Source organism: Anoplopoma fimbria, chromosome 17 (assembly GCF_027596085.1).
Source record: "Anoplopoma fimbria isolate UVic2021 breed Golden Eagle Sablefish chromosome 17, Afim_UVic_2022, whole genome shotgun sequence".
Lineage (NCBI taxonomy): Eukaryota > Metazoa > Chordata > Actinopteri > Perciformes > Anoplopomatidae > Anoplopoma > Anoplopoma fimbria.
Window position 1 is genome coordinate 4058272 of NC_072465.1, and position 26440 is coordinate 4084711.

A 26440-nucleotide genomic window follows, 5' to 3' on the forward strand; every position below is an offset into this window, starting at 1 on the left:
TTTATTATTTACTCTCTTTTAAAGATTTAATAGCTTGTTTTTTTCAGATGTTTATATCTTACAATATCCTCAGATTCAGTCATTTGTAAAAACATTCACGAGGCATGTATAAAAAAAACAGGGCATCACCAAGTAGACTGATCAATCCACACACTTCCTCAGACATATACATAAAAATGTATGCAATTGTCCCTATGTATTTTACACATACATATACACATTTATATATAAAATACACTTTAAAAGTGTTGGTTATTTGTTCAATTTGTGGTCGTAATTGGGGTTTCTCTTTTCAATATGTCATTATCATGAAAACTAGAGAAAAGTTCCATGTAGAAAAGGAAAGCTATGATCGCCTGTGGCAGTCTTTCACAGAAAGACCAGTGGAAGGCAAAAATGCAACTCAAGCCTACCCTGCCTCTACCAAACAAGGAAAAAAGCAGAATCACTCACTCCTTGGTACAAAAAAAGAGGAAAAAATAAAGTTTTACAACTGTGACAACAAATGTATGTGCCTGAGGCATCTTACTCCAGGGTAGAGTCCTAAAACTCTCATTAGGTCTCCTTGCATCTTTCTTGCCGAATGGTTGAGAAGATCAAAGTGAGCTACCACGGATCTTCTCCGTAGTTCCTGTGGAGGAGTCCCAGAATCATCTGGGATTTAACCCACTCATTAAAAGGCTCCTCAATCTATCAATAATCTAATTTGATTTGCTACCAAAACTTTGAATCTTGGGTTACATGTTACATCAGAATTTGCACATCACTAATGGACAAATCTGCTCAAAGTATTCTGGTCATAGAGAACAGGAACATAAGCAAAGGGCAAAGAGACAATATATATCCTTCCAAAGAAGCAGCTATAAACACCCCTGACCAACTGAATAAAGGTGACAGAGAAAGGGGAAAATAAATACAAATAAAGAAAATTAGAATATCAGAATATCAGCAGGGGTATGCCCGTCAAATCACACACAAAAAATAAAATAAGCATTTGTTGGGATAAATTCATAGCAGAACAGCACTGCATTTAGCAATCTTAATGTTTCTCCTTTACATCATCTCGGTAAGAACAAATATGAACACAAAGTTCCATTTTGATTGGCTTCTTTGTTTTTACTTCTGCAATGAGAAGAGAGAAGTTCTTTGTGATTGTTGTGGGACAGGACGGGCTGTTCCAACCAGTAAATATTTTCTATCAAATGTCAAACTGCACTCCAGTTCAATCCTTTGAAATTAATTGTCTCTTCAGTCATTCTTCCTCTCTCCCTCTATCTTATTGCCGTCCATTTTCAGTGAGAGAACGAAAAGGAACTTCTGGGAGAAAAATTCCACAGGTATTTCACAAAGACACTGTCTTTTATCACAGAGGAAGCAGCAGTAAACACCATCCTTACATACAAAAACAAGCCAGCAAAATAACATAGCCTAATCCCTGCGGGTTGGATATTTTAAATTCTGAAAACATTTATTACTTCAATCTTGATGTTTCTCAAAACTCTTCCGAGTTCCACTATGGCAGACTCTGCAGCTCTTGAAAACTACTAGTTAATTGTTTGTACATTTTAAAATAAAAAACTAAGTAGTTGAGGTGGATGGGGCAAAGGAATAATTTGGGGAGGAAGGGAGTGAGGAATGGTGGACACAAACATACACAACAACAATATTCAAAGCTGTAATACTGTGGGGGCAAGATCATGCTCCTGAGTCCACATGTGAGCAAAACAGAGTGACGATTCAATGAGCAAGAGGAATACTAAAGACAGTGATGTCAACGGACTTGAAGAGGGAGAGGGACGGAGGGACTGGTTAGGAAAAAGTCTTGATGAGGATGTAGTGATAGAGTGATGGAGGAGACGAAGAGGCTAGCTCCACAGTCCTGCGTAGTTGCCGTGCAGGCCGGAACAGAGTGGTCCACCTGCTACAAACAGCTTGGTGCCGGAATCGTCATAGCAGTGGGTGTACACCGCGTTGGGGAAGGAATGAATGTCTGAGAAGTAACTCCTCCACGTCTCATCGTGATTCTGAGAGTTGGAGAGCAGGAGAGGAAGGTTATGGAGGAGGAGAGAAGGAAGGAAGAGTAGTGAAAAACTAATCTATGACAACAATGCTATAATATTTGTGTCAGGTACCCTCCATTTAGAACTTCATCTTAAATATATAAAAAAAATATAAAGAGATATTTATTGATAACAAATAGGCAAACAAAATTTGTACCAGCCAGCCTTTCCCTGTGGAGAGTTTGAGGATGCCATCTCCTGGGAACTTCCGGTACCCTCCGCCCGGATTCAAAGGGTTCTCTAGAAATCTCTGGGCCCGGATATCATAGAAGAGAAGAGAACCTTGGCCGGTGCCCACTGTCACAATGTGCTCGTAGAAACTCACTGAGCGGATCCCTGCACAGAAAAAGATGTCTTGAATGCATAGCTGCTCAAAAGTAAACAGCAGTATTTAACATGAAAACATTGTCATGATGTAGTTTAGGGAGGTAATCTGCTCTCAGCTTCTGCCATTACTGTAGCTTTTCCCCCCCAGAAACTTTATGGATTACTTACCACTTCCTCTCTCTCTTGAATTGACAGACTTGATGCTGTGTGTAGGCTGCCGTGGATCCAGAAAGGACACATGGGCCTGAGAACCCACAGCGTACACCGACCAGTCCTGTCCATATGCCAGACACACATTCTCTTTGCAGTGAGGCAGCTTGGTGGACAGTATCTAGAGAGAAACACCATAGAATGTTAAATCGGAACTAAGTGAAGGTGATGTCAAGAACAGTACTTTCTTCTTCGTATAGTTTGGACACGTTTGTGTGTATGCATGGCTGTGGAGCTATAATAAATAACAAAAGTGTAAGAAAATATAAGAATATTAGAAAAATATTTACTATTTTGGTGAGCAACTGATATCATATTAAACTTAGCTAGCAGTGTAAAAAAGTATTCATATAACTTACAGCAAGCTGTAGCCACCCTGTTCTCCCTTAGTTAAATGCATCACTGTGGTATGAAGTATGCAGAGAAAAGGCATCGCATGATTATTATTCACAGTCTAGTAATGGTATTTACCTTGCACAAGTTGTGCTCAGCTTTCCAGAGGTGGAAATAGCCATCCAAAGACACAGCACCCAGTTCCTAAAAAGGGAAGACACACATGGGGAGACAGATGTAAATAACTGAAGCTAAGGTCTGCGGCGGCAGAACCCAGAAACAACAGGTTCTGACAATCAACTTGTTTGTTTTAATTTGAAACTTTTAATACCACTGTGGTCAGCTTGAACAATTGATATAGTGGAATTCTCCGCTGACTCACTTGACTCACAGCGTAAAGAAATGCATCAAAACATCCTGTAGCACAACTCACTCCTCTGATGACCATTTGTATGCTCAATATCCAACAAAAAAAAGGATTCTCTGTCCGTATGAGTGTGTCCTTTGTAAGTATGTGTGCATGTGTGTGTGTGTCCTATGCATAACAAGTTTGCTTAACCTGGTGTGGATAAACAACATTCTGCTACACAGGCAATGAATGGAAGAAGTGTTCTTAGCAATATTTGGATTAAGTGAAGGTAAAGCAGGACAGCAACAATTCAAAACAAAGCTCAACCCATTATTGTAGAAACAAATACGGCATTTACTTGCAAAGGCAAATATAAAATGGGCTACCCTGATCTCCTGAAGTCAAATTATCAGATTATAAAAAGACAATGCAAAAACATCCTGGGCTCAAACGATCATATTCTCATATCCTGTGTTTTCCTAAAAAATAAAAGTAAAATAGGCATTTGTAAGAAATATTTACACAATCACATGGTTTCCCAGGACGATGAACCTTACTTTATGGTTGTTGTTGAAGGCCAGGGCACGGACTTTACAGTTGTACGGGTTGGTGTACTCCTTTGGGATGTCCTTGAGGGCACGGTGGGAGATGTGGGCATATGAGGGCACCGCCTCTTCATTCTGACTTCGCTCGGCCTGGCTCATTACTTCCTCTGTCACCTCCCACAGGCCCATGGAGCCATCTCTGGACCCTAGAAATAAATAAAAAAAACAGATCTTGATTACTGCCTAGAGTATTAATGTGTCATCAGGGTATGTAGAGGACATTGACTTGTGCACTGCCCAATGCTCATTCATACAACTAAGCTCATTCACCCAACTCACCAGAAACCGCCATGTTGTCACTGATCCATGCTATGGAGAAGATCCAGTCATTGTGTCCTTCCTGAAAAACAAGTGGCTACTATGTAAAAGCAAAACAACCTTGTGTGCTTCTGCTTGAATTGCTTCACAGCTAATGCTAAACGGTGGCTGGGAAATATTTACAAAAATATACATTGTGGTTATAAAAGTATTTCACCCTTCTCTGGTTGAGAGTATGCCATCAGGGAATCAGTCACTAGTGTTATATTTTTATGAAAAGTGATCAAAAAGTCAGGGAATGACAAAAAAAAATTCTTGGCTATCACTCCAGTAGTTGGGGAGATATTTTATCACCTCGAGTGGTGGCTACATGCTAACAACCATCTAACGATATAAGAAATTTCAACAATGTTGATGTAGGAGAACTGCCGCCTCTTATTCAGCAAATCCTCCATGATACGCCATGCTTAAAAGACTCAAACATCTTGGCTAGTTGACAGTTAGTGCAATATATTTTGCAAAGATCATAACAGAATGAATTATAGCATGCAAAGAGAGGATCAGAAACCGTAAGCCACGACTGGATGTGAGTTAAGCCAAACAAACCCAAACCACTTACATCTCCCACACAAACAGGGTCCAATGTTGGCAGCTGGTAGATGGCCAGGCTGTTGGGGTTGTCTCCTCCTGTTGCTAGCAGCGTTCCAGAGGGGTTAAGTTCAATAGCGTGAATCCCACAGCCCTGCTGGTCCAGCCGGGCACGAGAACCTCCTGTGGGTTGGTATTGCCGCCCTGCCACCACTGCACCCACCACCCCAGAGCCTGCACCACGACACTCCCTGTCCTTAAGCATGGGAATGCGTGTTATCTGCCCCGTCAGGACATCAGCTACAAAAAGCTGCAGGTAGAGGAAGGAGAGGCATCTGGTTAGAATATCAGATTCAAGAGTTAAAACAAAGACAATACCTGAGCCAGTGACACCTGGGCTGACAAAATCCATGAATCAGAATCATTAGCCTTAGCTAAGGTCGAATTTTTTTTTATTCTTATAAGATATGATATTAATCTTATTAGAATTCTGGCAAAATGATAAGAGGTATATAACACTGCAAAGTGTGACTTTAGTGACGTATCACTGGATCCAAACAACTAAGTTATTTTACTAATTCAACTTTTCAACACATAATACTGACTCTGATATCAACCGTATCAGGGTGTTTACATGACAGTTTCAATATGATTGCTCTATTCTGCATATAATATAATCATTTGAGTGCATGTAATCTTACTGATTAAATTATATTACTCTCAGATTAACACCAAGTGTTAGAAATATAGGGGAATGTAAAACCAATAATTGCAGGTTAGTAACAAATTGACATCTCACCGTGTTACACTTGGTCCCACACACCACCTGCCTGTGGTTGAGCCACTGGGAGGCAAACACCTTGTTGAGTCGCCCCAGGGAGAACTCTCTCTCCTTGAGGATGCCAGGGAGCCTGCCGGCTGCAAAGCCCCGAAGACTCCGCTGGAGCCGTAACTCGTGCTGCTGTTGAGGTCTGAACTCCCGCCCCCGGAGGGCACACACCACTGAGCGCCGACTGCACCACCACTGCTGAGCATGACGTGATGAACAAGATACACGGCTCCGCTTGTGGGGCGCTTGACACCAGCCCACCTGAGAAAAGAGAGGGGGAAATAAATGTTTTTTGGGGGAAGACATGACATGAGAAACAATTGTGGAAAAGTTGGACTACAATTAAGTTAATATGAAAATGATTAATGAAAAAAAAAAAGTCAAATTATATTTTCTAATTGCATCAAATCTTTTTCATCTGTCTTAATCCGTATTTCAATACCACAAACAGTCAGTGTCTATGCTGAGCCTTACTCATCCCCTAGAGGACTTTGGACCTATCTCTAGCTGGTTGCTACAGATTTAAGACTCATAGTGGATTATGGGAGTATTACAGCAGAACAACACACTTCTACACAGTCATTGACACTTCATCAGGATGGGCAATCAATTTACAGGCCTAGTTTTCACAAGAGCCCTGAATATGATATTGCTCAGGTAGGCCAATATTATTGGCTGTCTATGATATTGGTTCAGATGACACCTACATTTATTTAGTTGATCTCAAAACACACTGATTGTATCATCACTGGTAAGGAACACACAAAAAAAACATGCTTATAAGGGTATAGTTACACCAATCACACTTTTGTCTGACAATTCATTTAAACTTTGCGACACTGAGTTGCGTGTTGCTATGACTTTTATGGGCATATAAAAGTCTAAATTGGCCTATGAAATTGCAAGCTTTCATAATCACAATATACAACCTCAGGTCACAGCACAGATTTATGGATGACTTTTCATTAATTTTAAAGCTGCTTAAATAATGCAGAAGCATCGGAATTGACATCATAATAAAATGCAAATATTAGGTATGCTGTCTTTTGATTGTCTAACCCTGGCCTTAATATTCATACCCAGGATACGCTGTGCACCAGCTATGGGCCACAGTAAAAACAACACAATATATATATATATATATATATATATATATATTCCCTGGATCACAAAGGAAATGGCGGTGATGTATGCTGTGGTTTTATTTCTTATTTATTTGTAGTCTTTGATAGTTGTGTCTGATGTGTGCGATGAGCAGACTGAAGAATAGGTCTATTGATGGGATGTGGTGGTGAATGATTTCGGCCCCACATGCCATGACACATGCCATGACATTGTTAACATACGATGCAGTAAAGGGAGATCGTACAGTAACTGTAATGTAAAGCTAGTAATATACTGCTATCCCATTTCAAAGGCTCAGGACTGGTGTGTGGTGGAGGTGATCGTGGTGATGCTGTGCGTCATCTCAAGAGGTCGTTCCATCCTCCTGGACGTTCTACGGCTGGTCTGTACGCAGGAGAGCTATGCTAGCTAACTGTTAGTTAACGTTTCTGCTAACGTTAGCTTGAATGCTAGCTACGGCTAACGTTATGCCTTATAATTGGAGACTGCAACACACATTCTGTTTCAATGATGATTGTCAGTGACCACAGGCTGACAAGTGATGATCCCAAGCGAAAAGGGGGGACTGCCATTGTTATCTACCAACGGACGTGTGGTTGTCTAGTGATTACAATCAAATAATAATAAGAGGAGCTAGCTAGCTAGCTAGCCCCTCTGGCTAACGCTGACCCAGCTGTCGTGTTGATAACGCCATGCCAACATGGCGTTCAAACAGAAACACGTTAGGAGAACCGCAGTGGTGGTTGTTTGGTGGGTTTTATGTCCAAATAGTTCAATGTGTTTGTGTGGTTCATTGGTTAGACGTGTCATCTAAAGCCTGCCTCTGACACGGCTTTGCAGGGCTAAACCTGGTTAGCCCGATGCTAGTTAGCATGCTACTGTTAGTGACTAGCTTCAGCTAGCTAACGAGTTTCCGCCTACCTGTTGTTGGTCCTTGGGCTCTCCTGCCTTCCTTTTCCTGCTAACTGTTTTTCTCGCCATAATCTGATACACACAGCTCCCTCACCCACATGGAGGGTAAAAGTGACGCTGGACACTGGATCATATAATGGCGATATGCTATTTTGTTCCTCGGCCCTCGCTGGCAGCGTCCGACGACGAGAAGGGCCGGTCACATACGGGAGAGGTTGGTTAGTCGCGGGTTAAGACTGCGCTGACCTACTATCCTTAGCTTGCCTCCTCGGCTCCCAACTAATACTACACACTGGTTGTACTCCTTTTTCAGTTTCGACAACGTCGCAAGCTACCACCAAAGGGTACACACTCTCCTTTTCCCTGCCAAGTCGCGTCAGCAACGGCGAAAGCATTGAGCAGCGCGCAGCCGCACTCAAATTAAACATCAACAAAAACAAGGTCGTACGTGAACGCGAGCGTTATGCGTGCTCGTTCACGACGCCCACTGCGTGAGATCATTGATCACATGATGTTTTCTTCCCGTCAGAAGGAAACAATTTAGTTTCAGCGGTAGAAGTATATTGTACAATTGAACAATTTATCGTATATGAAGTAAGATTCATATGCCCAAATGTGTATTTCATAATAGTACGCTTTTATTGTTTTAATTTTGATTTCAGGAAATATATCAATACAATCAAACCATGAGCTAAATCTGTGCTTTGTTTAAAAAGAATGCTGTTTTATTAAATTAGTCAGATTAACTAAAAAAAATGTAATATCAATATTTAAATATAATTTATTGGGCTATGTTCTGTCTGTTATTCATGACATATGGTATGTATACATGTTAATGTGAACATTGATATCTTTTAGCAGCCACCTGGACAATCTCAGGTTAAAAGGAGGAAATGATACATCTTAATTTGATAAATTCTCCAGAGATTTAGCTTCCTGGATTATGTTGAAGGGGGCCATTATTTGCATGAGCACAACACGTCATGGAAATCTGATATCACACAGATGACTTGGCACTAGGTAGGACCTAAACTCAAATATTTTAACATATGTTATACATGACTCTGTAATCTTCTGTTTATTAACCCTGGTGAGCTCAAGCAGACCAAATATGGCCCCTATTCTGATGCCTAGTCTTTTTTCTGCTGACTCAGCCACAGTTAGATGTTTCCAGTTTCCACTGACAATACCTGGATGGACACTCATCTGTATTGTTGGAGAGAATAAAAATGCATTTGCTGTAAAAGAGAACAAACAGGGGAGCAGGAGAGTTGTGCTTTCTCATCAGCCTTATGTCAACATATCTAATATGTTGTGACCATACTTCAGAAAATAACCTATATCAAATTAAGCTAAAGAAATGCAATAACAGCAACAATTTACAGTCTCACCACTGAAAAGATGTGAACATTTAATCGTGAGGATTTTCCAAATCATTCAAGAAGAAATTGAACATTTTGCAAATCACAATTCAGGAGCTTGGGAAAGAACACTCAACCCAGCCAAATCTTATTATACCTTTAAGATATTTCAACGTTCATTAGGTTCATTAGCGCCCCGTTAAATAATTCTGCGACTTATAGATGGATCTGATACATAAACCCTTAAACATGATGACCTAATTAATGAGAACCTAGTTGCGATTCATCACCACACAACTAGAAGATCGTAACAGACATGGAGGAGGCATTGATGGAGGAGGTCCAGAACCTACAATACTGCATTCACTCCAACTTGTGTGGCTGTCAGAGGAGAGGCAACTGGATAGATACTTGCTCTATATATGATTATGGAAACATCAATTATGTACGAGTTATGTAAGGCAACAATAATACCACTTGTGTGTTTGACTGTAAAGTAATTATAACTTTCTTCTTTATCACAGTAAATCAAAAACGAAGGCAATTAAAAACAAAACTGGTTGAAAACATTTTTTTGTTTATCATGTCAACAACACATCAGACAACACGGTGGCTTGAATAAGGATGCTAGGTCTAACATGACACCTTGCCTGTGTCATGCTGTCTGCCTGCACCAGGCACGGTCCTTTCCAGAAAAACAGCAAAACTGAGGAAAATATTCACAATGAAGTGTGTCACATTAGCGAACACTGGGATGTTTGTTGAGGGAGGTGTATTTACTGCAAAGATTTGCTTATTTGTCAGATTTTTGTGGTGCTGTAAATTATTCAGATGCTTTATCCATTAAAATTATGTCTGTATTGGAAATAAACAACCTTATAGTTTTTTCTAAACCAGGCATTGTTCTTAAATTGATTACTGGTTGGAAATCTTTTTTTTTCCAATTGTGAAAGATAGGACTAAGTGCTGGACCTGCCCCAAACAAAGTGCCATTTCTCCAATTCACATTTTTTCTAACTTTGAATCCTTAATCTGTTACCATGCCTCTAACAATCCCCATCAGTACCACAGAGATCAGGATTATGGGAAATTCTTACATTTGGTGCAACGGAGCAGATGCTCTTTTAAAAACATTTATGTAGCACTAAAGTCAGACGCATACTATGGAATTAAAGGATCCTGGCCTTCTTTTAAACAATTACACCCAATCAACATTTAAGGAAATGCTTTTAGCTTTTTGGGACAAACTTTTGTTAACTTTACATTTAAGACTGTGGAGATGACCACTCATTTCATATTACACATGAGAAACCAAAGTCACGTTTGATTAGATTGTGTGGCATGAAATCCAATAACAGAGAATAAATGATGGCGATCACTGAAATCTGACCTATTCAAGTCACATCCAAATTTCTATCGAGGCTTGAGGACCATTTCTTCTCTCCCGACAATTACTTGACTCAACAGTAACACAACATGAAATGTCTCTATTGCACTGCGATGTGGCTGCAAAAACAACCCTCACTCACATTTTATTTTTTAAACCCACTCACTCTTTTCCAGTCTTCAAACAGAAGTCCATGACAGGTAAACGTGAGTTAACATATCTTACATTTTCATATCAAACTCTTGATTTTTAAATGAAAGTATCAGTGTAGTATTATGAAACATGTGTGCTGTATGTGACACTGTATCAGTGCCAGTGGGTTATGGGATATTTCTTATTATTTCCTAGAGAGGAACGTTCCCTATTACTCCCCACGCCTTTAACAGGCCCTTCCAGTGCAGGTTGAAGAGCCTACTGGGGCAGTAGCATCTCTTGTGTTCTGAGTAAAAGTGACTAAGGATCTATTATGCAGTCCCTAAAACAAAAATCAAAGAAATATAATCTTTATGCGGACATGAAAAAGCGCCCAAATGAAGAGAAAAACAGACATGAATTAATGAAAGAATAAAGTAGTAGGTGCAGGGCACCAGAGCAGAGAGGGCACTTCTTAGAGTCAGTTGTCTGTCTGGCGACTGGGATTTTCTTTTCTTCTTTTTGACTTTTAACGTTAATTGGTTCAGTTTGAAGAGAGCCTCCTCAAGGCCCCCTATCCTCGCCACCATTTACTAGGTCTGCACAAAGCAGTGGAAGATGGCAGCTTAGATGTTTGGGAGTTTCAAGAGTTCAAACTGGTCTTTCTGTGATGTACTCAGAACCCATCACCAGCTCCCCATTCGGTCCTGCAGTTTTGCCTGCAGACAGATACGACTTCCAAGCGGAAGCATATATGAACGGCATTAAAACACCAAAGCTCATTTTATCCAATCTTTCCTTTCCAGCTCAGTCCTTCTTGAATACCCTTGCAGTACAAAATCCTGGGAACTAACCCCAGAATTTCTTAGAAAAAAACAAAACACCACCATGAAGTTTTGGTACCCTTTTACCCCCTCCACTCTAGGCACACAGTCTTTAAGATGTGCTTAGACACAATACGTTTTAGCACAGAGAGAAATTCAACCTTCTCCCAGCTGCCCCTTCCACAGCCAAGGCAAGGGCAGGGCATGGTGTGATAGGATAGGCAGAAGGAAAGGGGCTGTGTTGGGTAGTAGCGGGAGGAACACCCTGGGCTGGGCTTTGGTTGGCTGGTTAGCTTGGCTCAGCTAGCTGCTGCCCGAGCCATCAGGTCCTCTAGAGCCTTTTCCTGATCATTGTTGTGGACCAGCAGCACCTCTTTGATGGCTTCCCGCTGAAATCCCATTTCGCCAAATCTTGACATTAACTCAAGGAACTGCAAAGCCTGGGAAGGATGAAAAAAATAAATAAAACTACAATAGCTCAAATAACCTATATATATATATATATATATATATATATATATATATATATATATAGACTTATCTTAATTATCAAAAGATAGGTGGGTGTAGGGATGTCACTCATATTTCAAAGACTAAACACTGTTTTCTAGCTTCCAATTATTGCATGTTCTTAAGGTGTACAGTTGGCTAAAAGCAGATTGTACAGACCTTTTCCTCTGAGCATTGGTACATCTCTAAACATTCCTCCACTGCAATTGCATCGAAGCCCCGCTCACACAGACGCCCATGGACAAACAGGTAATCCAGTACCTTAGACAAACAATAAGTACATCTTTATTAACAAAAACCATCAAAGAGGCATTTTGGATTGAAATGAATTAATGGTAATGTTTTTTAGGGTCAATGTATTGTTCTCTTTATGCCGTTTGCGCCTGGCATCTTATAAGCTTGTAATGCCCAATGCTGATAATGATGTTGATAATGATGATGATGATTTCATCCAACATCTACTTTGACAGTGGTTGGATAGGTCATATTGTGTAGTAATAGCTGTACAGACAACAGAAACATATCTATTGCCATAACTTTTGAACCAACAGCAAGTGGGAGGAAATAACTTTATTTTAATTTAAAGCTATATTTACAAAAGAACTGCAATGATGCTTCACAGAACAAAATTACACACAAACAATGAACTGTTGAGCATTGTGAAGAATTAATATGCTAGGATTCCAGATTGCTGTGCATTGGGGCGAGAGGGTGTCGCACCTGTTCCACATTCTGCCCTTGTCTCTGCATGGCCCGTAGGACACCTTCATAAGAGTAGCCCATTCCCACAAGGGTTTCCACACACTGACGCTCGCTGGGGGTCATGCTGAGCAGCGCTCCACCGCACGGAAGACCGGCAGATCCTGACCCAGGGTTGACCTGGAGTAAAAACATGAACAAATGTCAGTGAGGTTCCTGAGATTGGTTATCTACCATCTCTGGTTAATCTACATCACTATTCCAAACAAACCATGCACACATTTAGTCAGGCAGTATGTGATTTAATGCTCACCGGTTTTGGTGCGCCACTCTTTGTGTGGCTCGTTGGCTCAGGGGGAACAATAACTTGGGTCTTGGGTGTGGTCGGTGGGCTTCCATTGGTTAGGTGATGTCGGGGAGCAGCGATGGGTGCAGGGAGTTGGCTGTACCTCACTGGCTCTGGGTCACCAGAATCAGAGAGCTTGGGGAAAGTGAGAGAGCGGATGTTACAGGGCCGATCGTCGGTGTCAAACCCCGTTCTCCCAGGGTGCCCAACTCTGTCCATGTCCAGCAAGGCGATCAACCCGTTGGGTTTATGGGAAAAGCCAGGTTTGGCCGCTAGGCTTGAGTTGATGCTCGGAGGAGGCGGGCTGTTTCCACGTGACAGTGACCCTATCTGGGAAACCTCTGGTGGGGATACAGAGGGTTGAGGTTGAGGTTGAGGTTGGGGCTGGCTCTGGAGGATGGTCCTGAGCTCCTCCCTATCGTCCAAAGTTTTGAGCTCCACTTTGTCAAAGGGGTCCTCCTCCCGCTCAAAGTCAGCGAGGTTGAGGCAGTGCAGGGGAGTGCTAGGCTGGATTTTCCTGGGGCCAAGGCTCGTGGCAGGCAGTGGAGTGAGGATGTCATTATGGCTCAGCCCCGCCATGACGGGGTTCAACGCTGGTGGTAGAAGGTCCTGGTCCTCTGCAGCAGACCTGGGTTTCTTCCCACCACCAGCATCGGTGTCCTGGGCCTGTGCCAAGCTCTCCCTGCTCTCTGCCTCCTGCTTGGCTGCTGCTGCCTCTTCTGCTCTGGCTTCTGCTGCTCTGGCCTCAGCCAGTTCAACCCCCCAGCGCACACTACGTCTCTCCAGAGAAAAGTCATACTGTTGAGACCCAAGTAAGAGGAAGAGAGTAAGATGGGCAAACAGGTAACATAGAATGACGAGAAAAAAAATAAATCAAAAATAATTAGTTAGAGTATAACATAATTCGTATAATATAATTAAAAAAATAAATAAAAAAAAAAATAAATATATATATATATATATATATATATATATATAAAATTGAGGTTGCTGTCATTTATAAACAATAAAAAGGTACTTCAACTTTTTGAGCAGGTATGCTTGATGCCCAGCAACAATATAACAAATAACTTCTGCTACTAAATTGTCACTCTATTGACAGCATGTGCTTGAGTACACCTTGTCATCTAAATTACTATACAATTTTACCTTCTCTCTGATCCAGCATGACTTCACGTGGCAAAAAACCTAATATTGATACAGCAGGACAGAGGGCGAGGTCTATAATGATCAGTGCTATAATATTGTAGGTCAGCAAGGTTAAGCCCCTCTGAGGATGCTGCTGACATGCATGTTAGCGCAGTATACACTGCTAACACATTCTTTCCTGTGCCTTACCTGTGAGTCCACCAGCAAGGATCCACAGTCTGGGAGACAGAAACCTACAGGAAGCCCCACTTTGGCTGGGCAGCGGAATTTGTCATTGATCTTGAAGGGAACGTCTTCAAGGTAGCTGATAGGTCCTGTGTACAATAACAAAACAAAGTGAGCATATATTAGAAGAATAGACACTGGAACTACAGGCACCAGCAGACCTTGAACCTACACTTCACTCACAACTCAAAAGGATCAGTGTTGTCAAACAGTGAAACAAGAAATAATTAAAAATAGGTCCTCACCATTGTTGTATGCATCTGATCCAGACTTCCTCGCAGCCATTTAGAGACTCTGAAAACAGACACAGGTTTACACCAGGTGTTAAGTTAGTGAGAACGCCACTTTAAAAGGTCAAAGAGAGGTAATATTTACATGGGCATTAAATATATCAACACCCTAAAAAGGTGCAACAGTGTGAAAAAAGCCCCAAGTGTATTTCCCCTGCCTTTCTTACAGCTGCCTTCAAGCCTGAGATTTCTTCCGACATGGCAGATTCTAATATTGACAGAATGTCTTTCACAATTGGTCCCACAGAAACATTTTAAGCAAAGCATAGGACCAATGACACTTCATCACATGGCAGTGAACCTTTTTTCTTTTCTATTCAAATTGAAATTCTTCACTTTCTAATTGGCTTTATACATTCCACTGTTTTGCATCTCCAGTCACATAATCCCATTATTAGGTCATGCCTTGCAACAGTGGCTGATATTATCAACAAAGAGAAGCCATTGTTTTCCCATCCACTGAACTTTCTTTGAACTGAACAAAGAACTTTGATCTGTGTGCTGGGGAAGACTAGTGTTCAGTAGATAAAGTGATAGATTTGATCCACTTACACGGCTGAAAAGGGCAGTTTTGTTAGTGAACACTGAATCGATTGGCTTGGTTTGGTAATGCTGCCTACACTGCTGAACATAAATAGCTTAAGAACACATGCTCATTTCATCGGTCCCCCATAAAACATTTACCAGTCAGTTCCCCATTAAAAGTTTTTGGTGGGAGGTCCTGGGACAGAGGATGTCGTCTGTACAGAGTGTGAAGCAATTTGTGATTTTTGAATTGAATTACATATCTAAGTTACACAAGCCAACCGTAACACCAAGCACAAAACAGCACTGACAAAAAGAAAATGGATAGTTGGTGAAGTATTTTGACCATCTAGCAAGCCAAAGATGGACCGAAAATGTTCTAAGATAACTGCAGCAGGATGACCGAGTGTCTACTGGACATGTAGGTGGGCAACAAGTTACATACACACTAGCCATAAGCAACTGATAATCAAATAGTATAATGCTGGCTATTCGGCTACCTGCCTGCACCTGGATGATGTTTGGTAGCAGGAAAATAAAATGTAGAAAATAAGACTCAACAAAAGAACAGGAGATTGGGAACTGTTGTGCAAACAACTTTACAGAGACCTGTATCCATCGTTGCATCCCGGATAACGCTATCTCTCTTGATGAGCGAAGTACTACGGTGGGTTTGTATGAAAATATAAAATGAGCAGCAATACACATTGGTCCTTAATACTCTGCAATACTGCTGAATATTACCAGCACTGGTCAGAGAAGACCCAAAGATCTCTAAGAGAGTGGCAGAATGACACATATGTTAAAATCCATAATTTATAACACATCTTTGTAAAAAAAAATGCAACCTACAGGCAGGTTACTTGTACTACAGCGACCTGGGAGGAGTTCAACGTCCATTAGCCCAAATGTGGAGTTTAGGCATCATTTCAACCTTAAATCTAAGACTACATACTCTCTGGCTCAGGAAAGACAATGGCACACACATGATCAATAATCATCTCACTATCTGGAGATATTTCTCAATCAGATTTCTTAATTTGAAGCTAGTGACGTAGGATACCCTGTAGATTGGGTAGAATATTTTAGTGAATAGCAATAACGTCATACAATATATGATACATGTTCTGCGTAGCTATTTTAACAATTGAAGATTGTGCTCTTGGTTGGAGTACAACCCCTACAGCACGGGACAGAGCGTCAACGTAGTCGTGTTAGCTTGCTAGCTTAGGGGGGTCTTAAACTGCTTCAAACTTAAAACGATAACTAAGGGTTAGCAGTAACTACAACACATAACATGTTAAGGAAAGTTTATCTTAAACACGACGTCAAGTCTCCCAGCTGTCACACCGACGTACGATGACGTATGTCCATTAGCTTGTGGTATTAAAGTTGTATTAGTGTAAGTTAGCAAAACAAGCTAGGCTAACATTACTGTGGTCACTCCTAGCTCAACGTGCTAACAGCTAACATATAGTGACAACTTAGACAACAAGTCAGCGTCTGGTGGGACGTTAGTTTGTTATGGCTGATGTATTAAAGTACAATTAACTAATTCACTAAACAACCACCAGCCGCTGGACAATATTTTTTTGGGGGAAAAGGCTAGTATTCATGCTAATGAGCTGAGCTTCGCCACTGGCCTGGCTGTAATATGATGTGTCTGTGAGACAGACCGCTGTCTCTGCTGCCACCGCCCCTGAAACTACACTGAGCTCACCTGTAAGCTCAGACTCCTCTCACCTGTATCTGCTCCCGTCCCCGTTTTGTTTTCGAAATCCGTACGACGCACTGGCGAGATGGCACTCAAATGTAAACTATTCTCAGAAAGAGTTTTATTTATACTGAAATCTCTTTCCTGCTTCAGCGTGGGACGCCATCTTGATTTGTCAAGCTCCCTCCGACTGGTTCCTGTCTGACGTCACTCACCTACGAAACGTCACAACGTCACAACGTTCCATCCAGCTGTGTGAGTCAGTGGTGTTGGGGTACTTGACAGGTGCTGCTTTTAAAGACATGGCAGAGAGAACAGGGCTTCTTTGAATATTAGAGTAGGTTGCATCAGTTCAACAAAATGCATGCCTAGAATGCAATTTATTAAAGGTAAAATAGGAAGCATATACACAACTGAGTGATGGCAAAGATAAGTCCTAACAATGGGAAACTACGCATTACATTACATTACATTACAGTCATTTAGCAGACGCTTTTATCCAAAGCGACTTACAGGAAGTGTATTAGCCCAAATGTGGAGTTTAGGCATCATTTCAACCTTAAATCTAAGACTACATACTCTCTGGCTCAGGAAAGACAATGGCACACACATGATCAATAATTATCCAAAGCGACTTACAGGAAGTGTATTCAACATAGGTATTCAAGAGAACTACTAGTCACCAGAAGTCATAAGTGCATCTCCTTTCTTAAACAAGCATCTTAAAGCATAAACCAGAGCAAAAGTATAGTGCAGAGGCAAATTACTACGAAAACAATAATTGCAACAGACTAATATGAATATAATAAGTGCTACAAACTACTACGAATAGGATAAGTGCAGTAAACAAATACGAATTCAATAAGTGCAGCGAACTGATACGAATACAGTAAGTGCAACAACTAATACGAATGCAATAAGTGCTACGAGGAAGGCTCAGGGTAGTACGCATAATATGAAATACAATTGTAAGTTGAAATAGTGAGCTTGTTTAGACTAATCTAAATAAATTGTCAATGAAAAGAAACACATTTAATTCGTTTCAGTCACTGAAAGAGCTGCGGCTGACTGAGTTTATTGAATGTAATAACATATTATATGGCCTCTCACACATATTTATGGTGCCCTTAAATGTAGGCAAGTTATTTTCAGTGCTGTGTTTTCGTCGGGAGTGTATACCGCCCTGTATAACCTAATGTTGAAATTAATTTAAATTTCTGTGGTTGTTTTATTCAGACTCTTAGATATCCACAGCCATTAATATATACAGTGGGGGAAATAATTATTTGATCCCTTGCCGATTTTGTAAGTTTGCCCACTGAAAAAGAAATGAACGATCTATAATTGTTATGGTAGGTTTATTTTAACATTGAGAGACAGAATATAAAAAAAATAATCCAGAAAATCACATTATATAAAAGTTATCAATTGATTTGCATTTGATCGAGTGAAATAAGTATTTGATCCCCTAACAAAACATGACTCAGTACTTGGTGGAGAAACCGTTGTTGGCAAGCACAGAGGTCAGACGCTTCTTGTAGTTGGTCACCAGGTTTGCGCACATCTCAGGAGGGATTTTGGTCCACTCCTCTTTGCAGATCTTCTCCAAATCCTGAAGGTTTCGAGGCTGTCGCTTGGCAACTCTAAGCTTCAGCTCCCTCCACAGATTTTCTATGGGATTAAGGTCCGGAGACTGGCTAGGCCACTCCATGACCTTAATGTGCTTCTTCTTGAGCCACTCCTTTGTTGCCTTGGCCGTATGTTTTGGGTCATTGTCGTGCTGGAAGACCCATCCACGACCCATTTTCAGTGTCCTGGCTGAGGTAAGGAGGTTGTCGCCCAAGATCTCACGGTACATGGCCCCGTCCATCCTCCCCTCGATGCGGTGAAGTCGTCCTGTCCCCTTAGCAGAGAAACACCCCCAAAGCATAATGTTTCCACCTCCATGCTTGACGGTGGGGATGGTGTTCTTGGGGTTATAATCAGCATTTCTCTTCCTCCAAACACGGCGAGTTGAGTTGATGCCAAATAGCTCGATTTTGGTCTCATCTGACCACATTACCTTCTCCCAAGCCTTCTCTGAATCATTCAGTTGTTCATTGGCAAACTTCAGACGGGCCTGTACATGTGCCTTCTTGAGCAGGGGGACCTTGCAGGCGCTGCAGGATTTTAATCCATTACGGCGTAGTGTGTTACCAATGGTTTTCTTGGTGACTGTGGTCCCAGCTGTCTTGAGATCATTAACAAGTTCCTCCCGTGTAGTTCTGGGCTGATCCCTAACCTTTCTCATGATCATCGATACCCCACGAGGCGAGATCTTGCGTGGAGCCCCAGACCGAGGGCGATTGATGGTCATTTTGTGTTTCTTCCATTTCCGAATAATCGCACCAACAGTTGTCTCCTTCTCACCAAGCTGCTTTCCGATGGTCTTGTAGCCCATTCCAGCCTTGTGCAGGTCTACAATCTTTTCCCTGACGTCCTTAGACAGCTCTTTGGTCTTGCCCATGGTGGAGAAGTTGGAATCTGATTGATTGATTCTGTGGACAGGTGTCTTTTATACAGGTAATGAATTGAGACAGATGTCTTTCATACAGGTAACGAGTTGAGATTCAGAGTACTTTCTTAAAGTGAGAGGACTAATCTAACCGATATGTGGGAGCCAGAATTCTTGCTGGTTGGTAGGGGCTCAAATACTTATTTCACTCAATCAAATGCAAATCAATTTATAACTTTTATATAATGTGATTTTCTGGATTATTTTTTTTATATTCTGTCTCTCACTGTTAAAATAAACCTACCATAACAATTATAGATCGTTCATTTCTTTGTCAGTGGGCAAACTTACAAAATCGGCAAGGGATCAAATAATTATTTCCCCCACTGTATGATTTGTAGAGAGAGAGAGTGACAGAGCAGCATATTCTAATCCCTATTCTAACCCAAAGTAAACTGTTAGGTTTTGTAGACAGCCTTATAAACCCCATTACCTCATTCATTTCTGAAAATTAAAATTAAAGTATTTATCATACATGAAACTGTTAAACTATCAAAATACTTACCTTTATATATATTAAAATGATAGCAGCCAAGCACACAAAATGATGTAAACAAGGAAAACTAATCGATTCAGATTAGTCCGTTATTGTTGTCAGAGCTGTTTATGATTAACTAAAGGTGGAAGCAGCATATGTCAATTGTTTATCGACTTTTCCATAAACTCACAACAACAATGAAAACGACTCCCATTTTACATTGCCTTCATACAGGCCTACATTGTTTATAATCTAATAAAGTACAATATAGGGAAATGTAGGACTTCCTAAAGTACCTGAGGAGAACATTTTTCGAAATGCCATCTCAGACCCAGAACTAAAGTCATGCGGCAGAAGTGTATTGTTTGTTTGAGAAAAAAAAATGTAGCCTAATTTAAGAGAGAAGAGGTTGAAATGAAAGGTAACATTACAATTGTCCATTGTGTTGTGATTAATACATTTATGAAATATAAAAACGTCGTTTAAGAAAGTGCGCACAAGTCATTTTAGATGGTTATTGTAGTAACTTAAAATGAAAAAAACTAAAAAATGCACAAATTTGTGAAAGTCTTAATTGATTTTTTCAACAAAAAAATTAAAAAAAAATTATTATGCTTTGGTTTAACATCGGGTGCGCGCACGTCACGTTCAGACCCATGCGTGCGTTACGTTTTGCGGACACGCGCATTGATAGCCGGAAGCACCGATGGGAGGAAAATAAAAATCGATGAAATCCACTGTAATTCGCGAGTGTAAACCTCTAACTTACTGTCCCTTTTCGCCACGGTAGACTCGCATTGATCCGCCTGTGTCGCTGCCAGTGCGCCGGAGGGGCCGGAGGAGAGCAGGAGAAGCTGCTCCGTTTGGACCAAGTTGCTCGGTCGGGGTTTAGCTGACGTGTGGAGAAGTTGAGACTGCCAGAGAGCAGATAAACAAACACAAACAAGCAGGGATCAGCTGAGCGCCTGTCCGAACCGAACCAGCAGCACGGAGAGATGTCAAGGAGAGAAAGTCTCCTCTTTCGAGCCCAAGAATGATCCACAGGAGACCGTGACTTACTGATACTAGCTCCATGTCCACTGTCAACACTGGCACACAAAGAATTTCGGAAACACAACACGAGGACCAGCCATTTAGCAGAAAATCCACTGCTCCTGTCACTGTATCTTTGCCAAGACATAGCCAGGCTAGCATGGACGACCAATGAGTGTACCTTCCACTTTTCAACTGTAACGAAACGAATACACATTACAGTGCAAGGAGACGGAGGTAAACACTTTTTTATATAACTTTGCATTTCCCCTATAAAGGGCCTGCGAACTAAACCACTGACTTGAGCTAGCTTGGCAGGCCACATATCCTGTTTGTGTTTGAATTCTTTATGTGGCGGTCAGTTTGCCAGCAGGACGGTCATCTATTCAGGTTTGCTGTTTCTTTTTGTCCTAGCGTGTTCTAGAAAGACTAATGTCAATACAAACAAAGGCAACAGATTGTAGGTGTTTTTGCTGCAGAATCAGTTGTCACCATGAAATGTGAAACATATGAAATGCGAGTAGGATCCTGACAGCATCACTGAGCCCATCATTTCTCTTTCCACTTCTACAAAATACCCCTGCTGTTCACTGGTCTGTGGCCACGGGTGTCAGAAGTGGGATTATCATGGCCCACCAGGCGACCCCTAGTTCCCAGAAGGCCCTGATGATGGAGCTGAAGTCTCTGCAGGAGCAACCGGTGGAGGGCTTCCGCATCACTCTGGTGGAAGAGTCTGACCTTTACAACTGGGAAGTGGCCATCTTCGGACCCCCAAACACCCTGTATGAGGGAGGCTACTTTAAGGTGGGCACAAAACTTTATAATACCAGGAGGGCATGAATTCAAGCTAGTCAAAACATGGCACCTTTTTTTTTTTTTTTTTAGATAATGAGACACACTCTTGAAGCTAATTCATAATCAGCAGCAAAATAATATTTATATGCAGTTCAAGTCCTTGCAGGGACCAAGTACGGAGTGTGGACTGGTAGCTGGAGAGCTGCCTTTGAGCAAGGCACCGAATGCTATATAGTAGCTGCACAATGCACCTAATACCAGGATGAGTTAAATGCAAATACATTTTCCCCTGCATGGTACTGTGTAAAATTGTGGGGCAAAATAAAGTTTAAATTAAATTTTCACACAGTGCAATTGTGCAAATTGTCCTGCAACTTGGAAAACAGCCAGGTTATAGTGAAAGTGACTCTGATTAAAGTATCATAATGGTTATTGCATTTTTAAAAACTATAATTCAGCAATGACCGAGCTCACCTCAAATGGCTCATCTTTTTCTGCTCACCTCTGCTGGTATAAGATCTTTTTTTTTTCTGTAATTCAAGCCTTTGCACACAGCCATTTATATTTCTTTCATTTTCAGTCCTTCTCCCCACTCTCTCTCTCCATTCTCCTTGTCCAGCTCTCTTCCCCTTGCTGTATGATGGTTGTGCTTCAGATGGCTATTTTTAGCTATGAGAGCAATATAAATGGCACCTCAGCACAGAAAAAGAGTAAGAGAGAAGGGCACGATGAGACTCATCTTCCCGTCTTTCATGCTGCTTAGTCAATGAAACTTCTAAAATAGTGTGGTACAGTGTGAGCCAGCTTTCAAGTTGAGGCAAATCAGATGATGCTGTAATCTTCCAGGAATGCCAAAATAATACAGAGGAGCAAGTGTTGCTGACATCGTTGATCACTTTAGGCTTGCCTTTGCGGTGACATCCTGATGTGTATTGTTAAGTCAAGTCATTTTTGTTTATATAACTTTCATTCATGTGTGTTTTTACAATCTCTACAATAAATCATATTACACCATCTATCCTGAGACCCTGCGGTCAGATAAGGAGAAACTCCACACACAAAAACAGTATAAATAGGAGGGACCACAGAGCAACAGAGGAGGGATCCCTCTTTCAGGACAGACAGATGTGCAATACGTGTCAGAGCTAGAGTTTACAATTTAGCCCCCAAGTGTTTAAAAGAGACATGTTACATATTACATATAGCCTGGACACACTACAGGAAGGAATGCCTGTTATACTTCTTGTGCAGGTGTGGTTTATAAGTATTGGTATTGACCAGTGTAATGTAACTTTGTTTCTGCTGCCGAACCCTGCATGGAAGGTCACGTGTTATGACGTCTGTGTTTTTAATGTCCCAAGGCTGCACTGGTGTAGCGACTAGTTGTGGAGTAATGATAGTCCTATCTGAGTGTCAGCAGCTCAGTGAGAGCAGGGGTGGTGTTACACACGCCCAATCCTACATGCCTTTCGACTAGATAATTGCGCAATATGGAAAGAAAACACAGAAACCAGAAGTAGTAGATGCACACATCTGACTTTTCCAGTCCTGATACTTTGGGTATCGGCCGATACCGAGTACAGATCAGATACCAGTGTTTTATTCATAAACTGTATGCCTCACTGTGTGGAAGTGACAAGGATCATTCTTTTATGTTTAAGGCAACATCAGGCTTAACTTAATCATTGCTTTCCTAACTTTGCAAAACACAATATTACAAATAAATACATAGATATAAATGTATTGAATTGTGATTTATTATTAAAATAATAAATTGTGTGGCAACAAATTGGTCAAATGTTAAAACGGGGATTAAAATTCCAGTCTAAAATGTATAAGGTATATAAACATAGAACTTAACTGAATAGATCAGCCCCCTTGTCGCCCAATCCAGCTATTTGATTTATTATCAGCCCAATATCGGTCCGGTATCGAAGCATCCCTAACCAGAAACACCAACTGTTGTGTCCCCTAATGCCTAGCTCTATTGACATTCATTACTGACATACATGACAACTGCTTTAATTTTAAATGAAAGGGTACAGGATGATACTTTGTGTTTCAACACTACAACAACATTACAGATAGACTTGGAACAGTGAAGAGAATCCAATTTGTCATATCACTCCAGAGTGGACATATCAAGTTTATCCTTGTTAAGATCTTGCTTTAAGCAGCTGTTCTTAACCTTCCTAGTTCCTGCATTATATTATACTATCTCCTTGAGACACCTGCAAAATGGTTGCTGACTTATGTTGTTTCATTACATTTTTTGTTAAAGGAAGCATGGAGGAAAAACTGTATTTGTCTCACTAGAGAAAGGGTGTCTTGCAAATATTACAAACTCATATGTATTTTGTTTATTTGAATATATAAAGCACTTTATTTCACATTCAACATATATATGTGTTACGCCAGCCTCAAAGTCAACCTGTTTATTTTCCCAGGCTCACATCAAGTTCCCTGTTGACTATCCGTACTCCCCACCAACCTTCCGCTTCCTCACCAAGATGTGGCACCCCAACATTTACGAGGTAAAGCATTTAAGTTGTTTTCACACAATTTTTTTTTCTGCCAATTTGGTATTTTTATATTTTGTATTAAATGGAGCCATTAAGAGTTTAAATGTAGACACCTTCTTGTCATCATGACAGATGTTATATAGTGCATTTTGTTCTCTTTCCAGAACGGAGATGTGTGCATCTCCATCCTGCACCCTCCTGTCGATGACCCTCAGAGTGGGGAGCTGCCCTCTGAAAGGTGGAACCCCACCCAGAACGTCAGGTAATCTCTTCCACACAACCTCTGATTCTCTATGTGCTTTAACCCACTATACAACACAGACGTGAAGTCTATTTTTTAAACTTTGCTGTTATTTCGAATGCTATTTGGACATTCATTTCTGCACTGGTTACATGCACAATAGACTTCATTAAAAAAATGATGCTCAGTAATAGCACACTTAACCTCATATTACACTGAAGTGCCTATTACCAATCTCACGGTTAAGGCGTCATATCACATAACCGCAACATCCCCGGTTCGAAGCTGGCCAGATACTTGTGTTGCATCATGTCATACCTCTCTGGCAAAAATGAAAAAAGAAAATTCAGACTGTTAAGGGTAGAGGACTTTCCATGTTCGTCTTCAAAACGAAACAAATACAACAAATTAAAAAACATTAAACTTCACATGATGCACATGCAGCATGAATCCAGAACGTTTTTATTTAACGGTACCCTTTTAGCTTTCCTTTGTTCTGTGTTACATCTTATGAACAATACACTCCTAGAGGGTAACTCGGAATTTCTTTCAAATTTAACATGTCAGCAAGAATAGTTTTGTCGAGGAGTAGAGGTAAAGTGCTGAGTCTGTATTTGAAAACCTGAGCAGATCGGTTGCAGCATGTAATGGAGCAGGTTCAGATGAAGCTAGCTACAGTTTCATAAAGCCAGACTAGAGCTTTCTTTCATACAAAATCAGGATTTGATATATCGGAGTGTGCTCAATTCTGGTCTGTGTGTGTTTGTGTTCTGTCGCAATCAGGACTATCCTGCTCAGTGTGATCTCCCTGCTCAATGAGCCCAACACCTTCTCCCCGGCTAATGTGGATGCGTCCGTCATGTTTCGCAAATGGAGGGACAGCAAAGGCAAGGACAAGGAGTATGCAGAGATTATCAGGTAATTCACATTATCGAGTATTTTTCATCCTTGTACAGACAAATGTTTAATGTGCCTACAGAGAATCATCCAGTCTGTCCACATAGAAATAACCTTAAACACTGACTTTGAGTTTATTCCTATTTGGCCCACAGGAAGCAGGTGATGTCAACGACAGCAGAGGCGGAGCGCGACGGCGTCAAGGTGCCGACCACGTTGGCGGAGTACTGCGTCCAGACCAGGGTTCCCTCCCAGGACAGCAGTTCAGACCTTCTCTATGACGACCTCTATGATGACGACATGGAGGAGGAGGACGAGGAGGAGGACGAGAGCGAGATGGAGTCTGTAGGTGAGGCCGGGGGGATGAGCCCCACAGAGGACGGCGGGACGTCCACCAGGCGTTACGACAACCAGGACGACTCTGGAAACGAAGACTCATGATGATCTGGATGATGACTCCTCCCTGCCAACCCCCCACCCACACCCACCCCACAAACCCCCTACTTTTATGTGTTGCGTTACGATTTTTAGTGTGTGTGTGTGTGTGTGTGTGTGTGTGTGTGCGCGCGTGTGTGTTTGCACATACAGTGGAGTCAAAAGTCAACTGCCAAAAAAAACGTTTCATCATTTATTAAACTAATACAAATGGTCGGTCAAACAATAGTTGTTTAAATCAAAGTCAGAATTTGTGTGTTTCCACCGTTTGCCTTAATTACAGCTTGCACTCCGTCTGGCATCGGATGTTTCGAAGAGTTTGAGGATTGGAATTATTCCAGCACGGTTTTAGAGCACCCCCAAGTGTTTTTGAGGTTACGTTATATTTCACTTTTTTAAATGCATGCCTCTGCAGAATAGAGTGGGATCACTCTACGGAGCAGTGTGTGATTAATCATGTGCAAGTTACTGACCCCAGACGAGGCAAAACATCCCCACACCTGAACATTTCCATCACCGTGTTTTTATGCCCTGTTGTATCATGCAACCAGCTCCATGTGGACTGCACTGTAAGTTGTTTGGTTGCAACCATGAGGTTGAATTTTTTTTTTTTCTTGGTCGTCAACAGTGAAATTTCACTAATGTTCAATCCACGCTACACCATCAGACTTGTTTTGCCATTAAAGAAGTAGTTTGTTTCCTGCTACAGTTTGTCGGTCTTTTAACTG

At 41.3% G+C, this 26440-nt stretch overlaps 3 protein-coding genes across 3 annotated transcripts; 1 reads left to right on the forward strand and 2 right to left on the reverse strand.

The window, feature by feature from the left end:
* Nucleotides 1-4: 4 nt before the first annotated feature.
* On the reverse strand, nucleotides 5-8016 carry dcaf12 (DDB1 and CUL4 associated factor 12). Its single transcript, XM_054616862.1, has 9 exons — nucleotides 7606-8016; nucleotides 5530-5820; nucleotides 4762-5040; nucleotides 4164-4224; nucleotides 3837-4030; nucleotides 3069-3134; nucleotides 2556-2718; nucleotides 2218-2396; nucleotides 5-2024 (listed from the first exon to the last, which is right to left on the reverse strand). The coding sequence occupies exons 1-9, from the start codon at nucleotides 7663-7665 to the stop codon at nucleotides 1866-1868; spliced, it is 1452 nt and encodes a 483-aa protein (XP_054472837.1). The 5' UTR covers nucleotides 7666-8016; the 3' UTR covers nucleotides 5-1865.
* A 1498-nt stretch (nucleotides 8017-9514) lies between these two features.
* On the reverse strand, nucleotides 9515-17010 carry ubap1 (ubiquitin associated protein 1). Its single transcript, XM_054617731.1, has 7 exons — nucleotides 16788-17010; nucleotides 14475-14523; nucleotides 14194-14318; nucleotides 12823-13653; nucleotides 12531-12689; nucleotides 11970-12071; nucleotides 9515-11740 (listed from the first exon to the last, which is right to left on the reverse strand). The coding sequence occupies exons 2-7, from the start codon at nucleotides 14512-14514 to the stop codon at nucleotides 11600-11602; spliced, it is 1398 nt and encodes a 465-aa protein (XP_054473706.1). The 5' UTR covers nucleotides 14515-14523; nucleotides 16788-17010; the 3' UTR covers nucleotides 9515-11599.
* Nucleotides 17011-20465: 3455 nt separating this feature from the next.
* ube2r2 (ubiquitin-conjugating enzyme E2R 2) lies at nucleotides 20466-26418 on the forward strand. Its single transcript, XM_054616283.1, has 6 exons — nucleotides 20466-21059; nucleotides 21437-21626; nucleotides 24065-24151; nucleotides 24304-24401; nucleotides 25164-25298; nucleotides 25433-26418. Exons 2-6 carry the CDS (start codon nucleotides 21450-21452, stop codon nucleotides 25716-25718), a joined length of 783 nt encoding a protein of 260 aa, XP_054472258.1. The 5' UTR covers nucleotides 20466-21059; nucleotides 21437-21449; the 3' UTR covers nucleotides 25719-26418.
* The last annotated feature ends 22 nt before the right edge of the window (nucleotides 26419-26440 follow it).

Excerpts from the sequence above, each read along its gene's own strand:
- dcaf12 (XM_054616862.1), bottom strand. The coding sequence starts at position 7,665 with ATGGCGAGAAAAACAGTTAGCAGGAAAAGGAAGGCAGGAGAGCCCAAG. Across the intron at positions 5,821-7,605 it reads AGCCCAAGGACCAACAACAG|GTGGGCTGGTGTCAAGCGCC; the intron begins GTAGGCGGAAAC and ends CTCTTTTCTCAG. Across the intron at positions 4,225-4,761 it reads ACCCTGTTTGTGTGGGAGAT|GAAGGACACAATGACTGGAT; the intron begins GTAAGTGGTTTG and ends CTTGTTTTTCAG.
- ubap1 (XM_054617731.1), bottom strand. The coding sequence starts at position 14,514 with ATGGCTGCGAGGAAGTCTGGATCAGATGCATACAACAATG. Across the intron at positions 13,654-14,193 it reads CCTTGCTGGTGGACTCACAG|TATGACTTTTCTCTGGAGAG; the intron begins GTAAGGCACAGG and ends GGGTCTCAACAG. Across the intron at positions 12,690-12,822 it reads AGAGTGGCGCACCAAAACCG|GTCAACCCTGGGTCAGGATC; the intron begins GTGAGCATTAAA and ends TTTTTACTCCAG.
- ube2r2 (XM_054616283.1), top strand. The coding sequence starts at position 21,450 with ATGGCCCACCAGGCGACCCCTAGTTCCCAGAAGGCCCTGATGATGGAG. Across the intron at positions 21,627-24,064 it reads ATGAGGGAGGCTACTTTAAG|GCTCACATCAAGTTCCCTGT; the intron begins GTGGGCACAAAA and ends TTATTTTCCCAG. Across the intron at positions 24,152-24,303 it reads GGCACCCCAACATTTACGAG|AACGGAGATGTGTGCATCTC; the intron begins GTAAAGCATTTA and ends TTCTCTTTCCAG.